The 12,032-nt window shown below is 46.0% G+C and overlaps 1 protein-coding gene across 1 annotated transcript; it reads right to left on the reverse strand.

Moving 5' to 3' along the window:
* Nucleotides 1-2,414: 2,414 nt before the first annotated feature.
* On the reverse strand, nt 2,415-3,655 carry GPR148 (G protein-coupled receptor 148). Its single transcript, XM_085233233.1, has one exon. It carries the CDS (start codon nt 3,653-3,655, stop codon nt 2,615-2,617), a length of 1,041 nt encoding a protein of 346 aa, XP_085089359.1. The 3' UTR covers nt 2,415-2,614.
* Between the last annotated feature and the right edge of the window lie 8,377 nt (nt 3,656-12,032).

The following is a 12,032-nucleotide window of genomic DNA, read 5'->3' on the forward strand; positions in this document are numbered from 1 at the left end:
GGCAGAGCTGCATGCAGCAGAGCCCTTGTTTCAAGCAACCCTGCAATTTCCTTTTCCTGTCACTGGCTTTCCCCCACTATCACACACACCTAGCTCCCAGGGGAATGATCACACATGAATCACAGATGGAGCTTCCCACCAGTACTGCCCAGCTCCCATCTCTTAGTTCCCAGCTCCCAGCCCAGTCTGTGCGCTGTGAACCCAGCCGGGAGAGGGATGGCAGTGGTGAGCTTAGTGATGACATCAGCATGAGAAAAGCAGAAAAAAATGAACTGAGAATACATCTGGGGTACACCTTAGAGTCCAGCATATACCTTAAGGTGCAGCACTTATGCTACTGCAATTTGTTCAGGGATTACTGCTCCCAGCTGCCAAATCACATGTTAGAGTCGACTGCTCTCCGTTTCACTTAATGTGCTGGGCAGACAGACTGACATCCAAGAAGTTCACTTTGATGACCTCAGGGAGGTCAGTGGCAGGGCCGTGGTAAATAGCCTCCACCTGAACTCCCAGAGCTCTCTGGAGACATCCTTACAAGGCTGCTGATCACTGCAAGTGGGAAAGCCTTACTATATTTAAGATGAAACTCAAGACATTTATGAGAATGAAGAATTATAGGAACGTCGTGCTGGTGACCCTGCCCTTGTGACCCCCTCAGGTCTGTGCGGGCAGCTATGGGAAGTCCCAGATGGTTTGGGTGCACCTCGTGCTCCTCCCGTGCATGCAGTAACATGCTGCTTCTGCATCAAACGGCACTGCAGCAGCCCATGTAAGAGCTAATATATAGGTTGTCACTTAGGAAGCCCTGCCTGTCCAGTGTCAAACTACATTCAAAAGGATTAAGAAGATAGCATTGGCTCTCCATGGGCATGCCTTGTCTGGATTCCTGTTCAACCCCATTAATTACAGCTCAACTAAATTATTCTAGGCAAACCCCCATTCTAGGGAACAAGTCCAAGGAGATGTACAAGATGACTGTATTCACCTTTCTCAAAGGGCCATTTCCACAGAGCAGCGTTTTATTTGCTTGGTCTTTATGATATATCACCATAGACAGGCTTGGAACATACATAAAGTTGCTAGTATCACCAGTTCACTTCCTCCTGCATTCAGTGTCCTTCTGTGTGATGCCAAACTTCCAGCTGCCTCTAAATACACCCATGGGACAGCGGTACAGAAGTGGCATTGCAACTTGGTCTGAGTCTGTCCTGAAGGTTAGCTTTGTGCTTAACAGAGGTTAGCAGGAAGATTGAACACTACTAACCTGCAGCTACACCAAGTCAGCTATGGCCCTACCTTGCTCATGCTATTCACACAGGTTTCTTCACTACTTAATGTGAACGTTTACAATATAGGCAAGCTACCAGCAATAAAGCTTGAAAGGATATTCCATGGAGAACATCCCGTACGTTATTGGCACTCTTGCCACCAGGCAGAGGTGTACCAATGTGGCCCAGGACTGAGCTTTGGAGGGTGCATCCTCACACCTTCCTGCCCTGATCATGTGCTGAAAGCACCTGGCCAAGCACACAAGTGTTGTTCCCACCCTTACCCGTGTTGTAGGAGACCCTCCTCATAGGCTGCAACCAAAGTCCTTATACAAACACAGCTGGTGTGGGCCAGTGTCTGCAGTACCTTCATCTGGGTAGAATATCAAAGCAGCTGTGAGATCCTACTTTTTTATTGAACACAATTGAGAAGAGAGTTTTTTTCTTCCGGAAAACAAAGTACTTACTCAGTGATTTAACTTTCCTTCAGGTAAACACACGGGAAGCACAGAGCCATGAGTGAAACAAACATGCAAGATGGTTTATTCACTTGCAACAACTTCAGCTTCAAGATGCTCTCACACAAGGAGGTCCCTTCACAGAACAGCCCCACCACGTCCCTGCTCATTCCCACCTCCACAACAAAATGTATCTCCCCTCAGCTGTGCTGACACGGCAGTTTGCAGAACATGCTACAAAACAGATCTCGGGTAATCTCGGTTAGACTGAAAACAACATCACTTCTCTTTGAAGGGATATTTTTAGCCTGCAACTCCACGAGCAGTTGCTTCAGCTAATGAGGTGGCCACCAGTGCCCCTCGTTTGCCCCCGAGGCTGCCCAGCAGCCCAGCTCCATGGGAGCACATTGTTTGGCAGACACAGGATAACGCACAGCATGCGGTGCAGCATGGCGCTGCGGTCTGCAGATGCACCTTCCTTCAAATGTTTTATAGAATAGGATGTCAGTTACCAACTTTGCAAGAATACATTGTCAGGGAAAAAAACCAGTGGTTCTGCTCCCAGCACACTTGTTTAAGGATCTTGCTCATGTAGGTGATCTGTCAGGAGCTCTAGCTACCCCCTTTGCTTTGCGCCCCTCTGCTTCACACCATCTAGTTTTTCATTTTCTATTTTCCAGAAGGGCATCTGCCACAAGTGGGTGGAAATGACTTTGACTCATTATCTCCTCCAACACCAGAATGAAGGTTGGAACTTCATGGGGCAGCATCTGCTGCAATCCCAGCTGTGATGTGATGAAAGACCTGTGGCCTTCTGACAGAAGCTGAGTGATTGCCACCAGGCTTACACACTGATGAGGCAAGGATGCGGCTGTCTGCTGTGCTGCCTCAGGATGGCAATGGAGCAGGTGACACCAGGTGAAGACGCTTAATTCTGACAAGGGATCTGAGAGATGCTGAGATCTCTCTATATCGAAGCCCGTACAGAAAGGGGAACAAAACTTTAGGCAAAATCATCAGGACGTTACAGATCGTCAGGGAGATCCAAATTGATGTCTGCAGTCCAATGACAATGTTAACGTACAAGAATGATTCCACGAACAGAACCAAAAGTGGAGAAAAATAAAAGAAGAACACAGTGTTGTGCATTAAGAACGTCACGCTGGCTCTGGAGCAGATGCTCTTCCATATACCTGATCGCCTGGTTTTAAAATAAAGAACGCCATAGCAGCAGAATATTAGGGACAGGAAGAGAAAGATAGCCATAGCAGACAGCCAGAAACTGAGTTTCACCGCGTTGGTCCCGCTCAGAGTCAGCAATATTATGACTGGAATGGCGCACATCTCCAGGACGCAGGGCACAAAGCTGTGAGTGCTGGATAGCACCAGGAAGAAAACCCCAGGGAGAGCCCCAGAACAGAGCCAGAGCAATACAATCACTTTCCTTGTTCGTGAAGAAGGCAGAATAGCAATGTAGCGCAGAGGAAACAGAATAGCTATGTACGTGTCCAAAACCATCGCAGCAGCTGTGAACAATCCTCCACAGTAAGCCACGGCCAGTGAAAACAACTGGAGAATGCAGGCTTCCTTTGGGAGGCTTACATGTGCTGCACTGAGAACAGCTGACAGGGTGTAGAGCAAAAGGTAGAGCAGGTCGCACAGCAGAGCGTTCCCCAGCAGCATGTACCTTGTCTCCTGGCGGATGTTAAACCTAGAGAAGATCACAAACAAGATGGAAGGAATGATGAGGACACCTGCCACGAGGCAAATGATGGGAGGGATTAAAAACATCTTCACGTTTGTGTCTGGTGTGTTGAGAGTCCATTCCTCCAGCAAATAATATGAAGAAACTTCCAAATCTGAGGAGATGTTGGATTGTCTCTGGAGGGATGCATTCATCCTTATGACGGATGTACAGAAGATGCTCATTTTCTTAGGATTTTATAGGACTGACTTGGAGAAAAGCAAGATCTTCTGTGCTGAGTCCTTAGATGGGCAGATGCCTGTGGAAGCAAAAAGACTTCCCAGCCAATTCTGTCGGCTCTTCGACAGCAAGTGGAACCTGTAAGCAAATTCTGCGGTGCCAAAAAATGATTTTTCCTGAAGCGAAGAGTTACTTTTCTTTCTGCAAAACCTGATGTTTAGTAGAGAACCTTTGTAAGCTTTAAAAAATAATCTAATCCCTCAGCTAGCTCTCTGATCAGAAATGAGTGGGTTGTTCATTATCATAATCTGAGTTTGAGCTCATAACATTATCACTCCAATGAGGCAGATGGGATATTTGCTCAGTTCGGCAGATGTGAAATGATACAGATGACACTCCAAGTGTACCGATGTAGGAGAGTCATAAAGATGACCAAGTGATGCTTTGCACCAATTCGCATTGAACAGCACAATTGATTTGAAGAGATCAATAGAGATGGCTTTCAATCTTGTTGTAAAATTGTATCAGAGTGGCTCTCATGAATTAATTGATTCTATTTATGGAGGAGTGAATCAAAGCGTCTTATTTATGGACAACAAGCCTTCCCTATCTCTATTAATGCATACAAATACTGAATTCTCTTCACTGGTTGGCTTACAGTCTGTAGCTCGTTGGGATGAGCGACATGCGCAGTAACATGCCAGCATACCTGCAGCACACCTGGCTTTCCAATGGTCTTTTGGAGACCAATGCTTTGCCTGCTGACCAGCACACTTTTGCTGTGCTGCACTGCTTTTACCTCCAGATCTCAGAGCTTGGTGTGCAACAAGAGAATATGAAGGATCTGGGTTGTGGAAAAAGAACTCTTTATGTTCTCCCAGGAGTGATCTGATCAGAAGAAAAGCTGTTCTTTTTCATAGGCTCAGCATTGGCTATTAACATTTTAGTCAGTCAAAAAAGATGCAAAGTAAGCAACATTGCTTGAGTGTTGTAGAGCAAATGACAAGAGTTTATGTATTGATACTGCACAGAAAATTTTATACAGAAAAGATTGGTGGATTTGAAGTAGATTATAACAGGCCAAAGCTAGGGAGTGACTGGCTGTGTCTCAAACTAGGAAAATTGCAGAGCATGCGGGCAATGAGCTGGATCTGAGAGGGATAAAACCAGAGGTGAGGAAGATGCTCTAGGCTTCATGACAGAAAATTTGCAATGATTAAAATGGATGCAGAGAAAGAAGAACTTTCCCAATAAAGGTGTATGATAGAGTGCTCATTCTGAATTATTTGCTAGGGCTGTTGGTATGCAATGAATGAACTGTAGTGCATGCCTTAAACAAGAATAAGGCCTTCACCTCTCTGATAGTAGTTGCCCTGAATGCCAGCAGTGCAGTGTCTGTGCATTGTCAGGAAACAAACACAGAAGGACACAGTCTTAGGTCATTTTTTCAAAGCAGATGAAAGAACAGCATGAGATTTGACTTCTCTGGGTGGCCACATCCCTGAGATAAACAAAGTACTTTCCTGAGCAGGGAGAAGAGAAATGGCCACTGTGCTTCAGGACAAACAGACACTCCTCCCTCCTCCTCCCAGGCCCTGCCAGAGGCAGCACAGGAGCAGCACCAGCTGCCTGCAATACATCTCCTTATTATGGATATAGAAATCCCACTTGCTGCCTTGCTGCTCCTCATGTTTTGCATCTGTGAGGAACGACTGATGCATGCCCTGTGCTGAAGATGCAATTCCTGTAGAAAGTGCTTAACAGTCTCCAAAGAGCCCATGGCGGTGCAGGAAGGGCAAGGAGGAAGGAAGCATGACTGTCACCTGACCAGGCTGCTTCGACACTGCTCTGCTGTGGTTTAAAGTCTTCTTTGCCATAGCAGCATTATTTTCTTTCACGACCCACACCTCTGCAGTCACTTCCCACTTGAAAACCACACCAAGCAGCACGCTGCTGCTACAGCATCCCCTTATAGAGTAAAGGCTTGTCACCTCCCTGCTCTAGGTGCTCTTCTCGCCAGCTGTGCAGGGCAATCCTGAAGCTTTTTAAGTAATGGTGAACAGCAAAGGATTTCTCTCAGTATTTGAAACATAGTGCTCATGCAAGCCAAGATAGCAGTCAAAATGTAGTCATTGAAATCTGCTGCCTGCCCAACTGTTTTGAAGTTATCTTTAAAAATACAGGTATTTAAGTTCAGAAAACCCTCCTGACAAGCCCATCAGAACCTCCCAGACTCAGCGCTGTCAAATCCAACTCTTTTTCCAGCTGTGACATTCCTCCTCCTCTCAACCAATATGGATCCTACTGTTGTTGCAGGAGCCTTGGGAATGCAGCTCGCTCCTTAGAACGCCATCACTGTTATTCATTATTTCCCCAGCACTACCAGCATGCATGAACACTGCCAGCACGCAGCAATTCAGTCCGGCTCTGTCCATGGGAGGTGGTGCCATCTCACCTCACAGAAGGACGTGCTGTGCAGTGGACATGCTGCCTCAGAGCGTGCCAAAGCACACAGCAGACAGCTTGTGAAACTCAGTGTCTGTCATAAGCCTTGTGCACATTTCATCTCTCTGCACCATGCTGGCATTCATGGAGCCGTGTGTTAGGACTGTTTGACTGGCTGCACCATATGGAACAAAGGGATAGAAGGAAAAACAACCATCATTTTAAGAGCAGCATTTCAGTGGCTGTGGTGCTTGGGTAGGCAAAACAGAAGGGGACTCTTCCCTGGCTCAGTCCTGCCTCCACTGAAAAGTATGTCAACAGTACTGATGTGACGACGTATTTGGCTTCAGGATCCTACCCTGTATCTACCAACAAGCCACAGTACAGCTAATACCTTAAGGAGGAAGCAGCACTCAAGCACTCAAACTGTTGAATTATACTATTCTTGCAAAATGGAGAGGAGAAAACCCAAGAAAACTAAGCATGAACAAATCACTTCCCACTAAAATTTCAGACTTCTTTTAACAGCAGAAGTATACCCTGCCTCCCTGGTGTTCTAAGGGTGCCATATGAACAGGAAGATTCTAGGTGAAATCACAGATATTTTCCAGCTGCTGGTTAGGATTCAATGTGAACAAACTCATTGTCATCTCAACTGCACACTTTTGGATGATGGAAAAATAAATGCAAAAACAATACTCAGCAATACTCAACAGGGCTAATGCGGTCAAGCATTGCTGTGTAATATCACTGTAGTTCTATAAATGCATATCTCAAGGACTTGTTTGCTTAGAGTTTTTGAGCTAGCAAGTAGTTACTATTTTCAATCTAGAAATGTTTTTCCCGAGGCCTGAAAATCTCCTTATAGCAGAGTCACTCCTTCCTCTAAGAGTAATTATCACCGGTCTGGTGCTCCAGCTATACTGGGAGGGTAATGAACACTGACATCCTCTCTACCACGAGGTTCAAAGCAAAAGAGGCAGCTCTGACAAAGCTTCACCTGTTCTCCATTGATCCCCCTGCAGAGCAATGGCTGCAGGACAATCTGTTACAGCAGTATTGTGCAGAGAACTTCAGTTCTGCTATAGTTATGATACTGAAATGGGAGAATTTACCAAAAGAGTAATTCTTTATCACTTTGAAGAATCCACTTCTGCAGCTGTGAAAGAGTAAGCAGGTATATGGTGCAAAGTGTAAGCAAAGGAATGAGCTTGCCAGTTGTCCTGCAGTGTTTGGAAGCAGGTTTGCATCCAGCAAATGGGAAATACTCAGTGCTCCCACTTAGCCTTCATGTAGAGAGTGCTGCAGCACCTGTGGGACACCCCAGGTTCAAAGCCTTGCTTATCCTGCACTCAGCACTTGCCCACCGCAGCCTAGCGATGGCAACAGATTACTTGCAAGGAGATGGTGAATCTGAAGATCACTCCAGAGCATATTGAATTTAGACAGCTGCCTCACTGTTGTTGTGCGGATGGTTCTCCTGCAATTTCCTGTAAATCTGCCCTTAATGCTCTAGTTATTGATTTTTTTTTTAATGTTCTCTGGTAAACTTGTTAGGTGGATGCACTTTCTACGTATCTTGCTGATTCAGACCTATCGTATTAGCAACCTCTCTTCTGGCTCTTATTTTACAGTCTGTATTGATTTTCAAACAATACTATGCTTTTAATCACTTTACTCATTTCTGCTTCAGCCAGTATCCCAGTGAAAGCTTAACTCTCTTATCTGCTGAGTTTGGGAGATCTAAGAAGGCATGCATTCAGTCATACTGAGCACTGTAAATCCAGCAAGGACTGTACTTTATCATAGTCTGATACTGAGTATAAACAGATATTGTTAAATTGAACAGAAAAGGTCAGAACTATTGCTGTCTTACAGTAGCTGCTATGGGCTTCACTGTGCACACACAGGAAAGCTTCCCATTTCATGCAGAATTCAGTCTAACCGATTCACCAGGACTGAAACCCTACTGCTGCCGTGGCCATACTTGTGCAGGAAAGGGAAGCTGACCACAGCAATGCTAGGGTTTCCCCAGCCCTGCATCCCAGGAGACTGTCTTATGAGAGGAATTCTGTGACCACATTGCATGCTCGTGTTTGCTTTTGGGATTCCTGGGTGCCAACAGGTAGCCAGCTCAGCACTAGGCTGGATGCTGACAAGGCTGCTGGCTCCAGCATCATGTGCTGGGTCCTGGCCTGAGAAATGATGCCATGCTTTGTGTCTGCCCCAGTGACTGATCTGCTTGGCTGCAAGCCCAGGGACAGCAGCACATAAAGGCCTTTGGTCAGCCTTGGCTTCATCCAACTAAATCAACATTTTCACTGCTTTGCTGTTTCATGGTGATCTTTCCAGCCAGGTTTAGTAACAGAACTTTGACCTCAGGAGCCTCCATGTGCTGCACCAGTTCCTTTGCTTTCCTTCCCTGACTGCCCCCATTCTGGGCTTAGTGAGGGCTGGAGAAGTCCTCTGTGCTATGAAGAGCTGAATGCCATGAGCAGCCCAGCTCCTGCCAGCAGGAAGGGACTACCAGCTGTAACTGTGTCCTGTCATGTCTGTATTCTCTGTGTGAAGAAATGAGCAACTGCCAGCACCAAACAAGGAGTCAGAACAGATTACTTACACTGTATTTCTGATTGGGTTTTTTAATTTTCTCCTCGTTCTAATAGGAAGTCAGTTAAAAGACAACTTTTTTATAAACCTTCAATATTTCCTATTAGCTTTTCTGCAAGTCTTCTACGTCAGGACCCCAGCTGGAGCCATACAGCCTGACTGTCCCAGCCTGATTTCCAGCTATCTCTGTGCCTCAGCTATTTGTCTCCACTTGTCTCCAGAATTATTGAAAGCTATTCCATGCCTTGCCTGGTATTTGCTATAGATAAGATGCACACGCACTGCCCTTGTAACTGTACAAAGTTCACAAATCTAGCTTGTCACTTAATAGAGGTAAGGAAGTAAAGAAACAAGTGTGAGAACTAAAATCAGATCACAGTGATTTTAAAGGTCAAATCAAAGACAAAACAGGAGAAGAAAGTAGGGATTAGAATGTGCTTTGAAGAATTTTAATGAGTTTCCCAAAGAAAACAGAGGGCATTGAGAGGCTGAGAAGAAGTCTGAGGCTAAATCACTTTCTCTGATTCCAAACACCATCACCTTGGTGATTACAAAGCCAAGACAAAGTTTGTACCAAACTTGCTTTTCAGGTGCAATATTGAGAACTAAGCTGGGTGTCAAAAGAACAGGATTTTGGAATGTATGACCAATGTGTTAATAAAAGGCTAAATAAATTATACAACCTCAGAAAAAGAAATGCCAAGAGGTCCCAGGTGCCACCTGCTCTCCTCCAGGAGAGAAGCATCCTGCACTGATTGCTAGATTGAAGGATCTGTCCTGTGTACCTTTTTTCAGCCATGCATTTACAAAACAGCATCAACGGCTTTCTTAATAAGGCCTGTTTTTAAAATACCAGTCTTCTTTCTCAAAGGTTGTTTAGTTCACAGAGAGGAACTTTCGCCAGTCTAGTAATTCTAAAAGAATTTCAAACTGTATACAACATTGATGCAAATGGGAGTTACTTACATAAACATAAGACCTTAGGTAAAGAACATTAGCACAGTTCTCTAACCTGAGGATTTATCAGCTATCAGATAAACTCCATGTTCGAGATCACATGCAGTTATGAGCAGAACTAGAAATACATGTCTGAACTTGTGGCTCCTTGACTCCTTATCCAGGTCAGGGAGAAAGCTCCCTCGCCTGAGAGAAAGCTTCTCAAAAAGGGGCCTTCCTACTCCCTGAAAAATCAACACCTCCTCCCAGCTTAGTGTCATCTGCAAACTTGCTGAGGGTGCACTCAATCTCTTCCCCCAGGTAATCAATAAACACATTGCACAGGACAGGCCCCAGTACCACCCCCTGGGGAACACCACTCATGACTGGTAGAGTTGGAGCAGAAGCAGGAGTGGGAGGAGAAAGGCAGTGTGAAAGAAGATACATGCATTCTCTCTTCCTGCTCATGCCTTTGATGGTGGGCTGCGAGGAGTGGTGCCCGCTGTGCAGGATGTGCTCAGTGCAAGGCACGGTGCCCATCTGGGGAAGGAGCCCTTGTGGAGGCCAAGGGGCCTCTCCAGCTCCGGGGCACAGCAGCAGTACCGGGTGACACAGGAGCTGAAGCAGCACTGGGTCTCTAAAATTCCTGTGCCTGCGGAGAGATGCTGACCTTAGCTCACACAGGGGAGCAGGTGCCAGACACAGCCACCATATGGCAGTGAGATTACTGCCAGCGTGTGCTGAGTGAGAGGCACAGCCTGCTATGGGCCCAGCGGGGGTCCAGTGTGGGCCACACGTTCCCAAGCCCCCTTATCCATTCCCCATGGTTCTCTTTGTTACGTACCTGGCTCCTGGCTGTCAGACCAAGCAGAGCATGGAAGATGCCTTTCTATGATCCACTTACATTTTTGCACTACAGTCTTTTTGGAGACTGGATACAAGAGGATTTTGGCTGCTTTGAGCAGCAAATACCACTTGCAGCCTCATCCCGTATATGTTCCTCTGCCATGTGGGGCAGACTGGCTATTGCTGCCGGAGCTCAGAAGAGCTGTGACAGGCAACTCCATGACTCTCATGCTGAGATGTCAGATGCTCTGACCACTCAGCCTTGTAACGTGGAGAAGGATGAACCAGCCTGTGAAGACTGGGAACCGTTTGGCTCAGGATGGTTTGTTACACAGGGCTGGCCTGGACCTGGCTTTGCTACACATGGATAGAATTGCCTTTACCATGAAGAATCATGACAATACCCTTTTTTCCAGACTTTACTCCCATAAATATGATGTTGGGCTAACACTGTGGGCTGCCTTTTCTTTTGTAAATCCACACTGCCTTACGTACAATCCACATCTACACCTCTTCCCAGCTGCTGATTCTGCTTGTTCCAGCCTTGAAGTTGTCCAGATTGTCCCTTTGTTTGTTTAAGACCTCTGCACTAACCATGCTAATCCCCAGTAGGCAATCAAATCTCCCCATCTGTGCTTCTGTGATTTCCCTTGGCACCACGGTAGGACTTCTCTATTTTAATTAACTAGAGCTGGATGCCTTGTCAAGACTTAGCTCCTCTGATTTCTCATTATGTTATCATAATACCATTTAGAAACACCACCCTCCTCAGCAAAAGAAACTGATCCCAGCCCCTTGAAGGCAGCACAGTGAGACAAAGAGAACTCAGCAGGGCCCACACTGATACACAGCTGCACTCTTGTGAAGTGGCTGCATTTCCTCCCCAGGAAATATTCTAGTTCTTGCCTACTCACAAAAATACATTTCAAAATGCATTTCCTTGTTTTGTTTTTCTTTGTAGGCACTTAGTATCAACTTCTTAATCCATCTGTGCATTGCTTGATGACTGTTCTGTACTTACATTACACCCTATTAGTGAAAGCTTGAATTCAGTGGCACCAGTTGTTAGTACCATTGCTTGCCCTTTTCCAGCCAAACAACTAATTTCAAATTGTACTGAGCCTGCATCATATTTTGCAGCAGCCTAAGACCCAAAGCCCACATGTCACTTCACAAAATGAGAAGGAAGACATTTGCTTTTGTACTAGCGCAGACTTTCCCAAACTTGCTTACCTGGCTTCCACTATTAGCAGCAGTGACTGAAGACAGTGAGAGCTCCCAGCTCCGGGCTATGCATGCTGCACTGAGGCAGGATGCAAAACTGTTCTGTGGAATCTTTCTAGTGCCACCTCTGACCCACAAACCTAGTCCGCAAACCCTTCCTTACCCCCAAACATTAGGAAGCCCAACTCAGTGACTCCTTACCCTTGGTCTCACACTTCCCCATGTGCGTTTCCATCTCTTAAAGTGATGAATGGAGCCTGCAGGTGCACTGACCAGCCGTTAGTGCAGAAGTCATCCAGGTAGCAGCAGTGATCTGTTTTG

The sequence above is a fragment of the Meleagris gallopavo genome, chromosome 11 (assembly GCF_905368555.1).
Source record: "Meleagris gallopavo chromosome 11, MGAL_WU_HG_1.1, whole genome shotgun sequence".
In the NCBI taxonomy this organism is placed as follows: Eukaryota; Metazoa; Chordata; class Aves; order Galliformes; family Phasianidae; genus Meleagris; species Meleagris gallopavo.

Coding starts and splice junctions, on each gene's coding strand:
- GPR148 (XM_085233233.1), bottom strand. CDS start 3,655: ATGAGCATCTTCTGTACATCCGTCATAAGGATGAATGCATCCCTCCAG.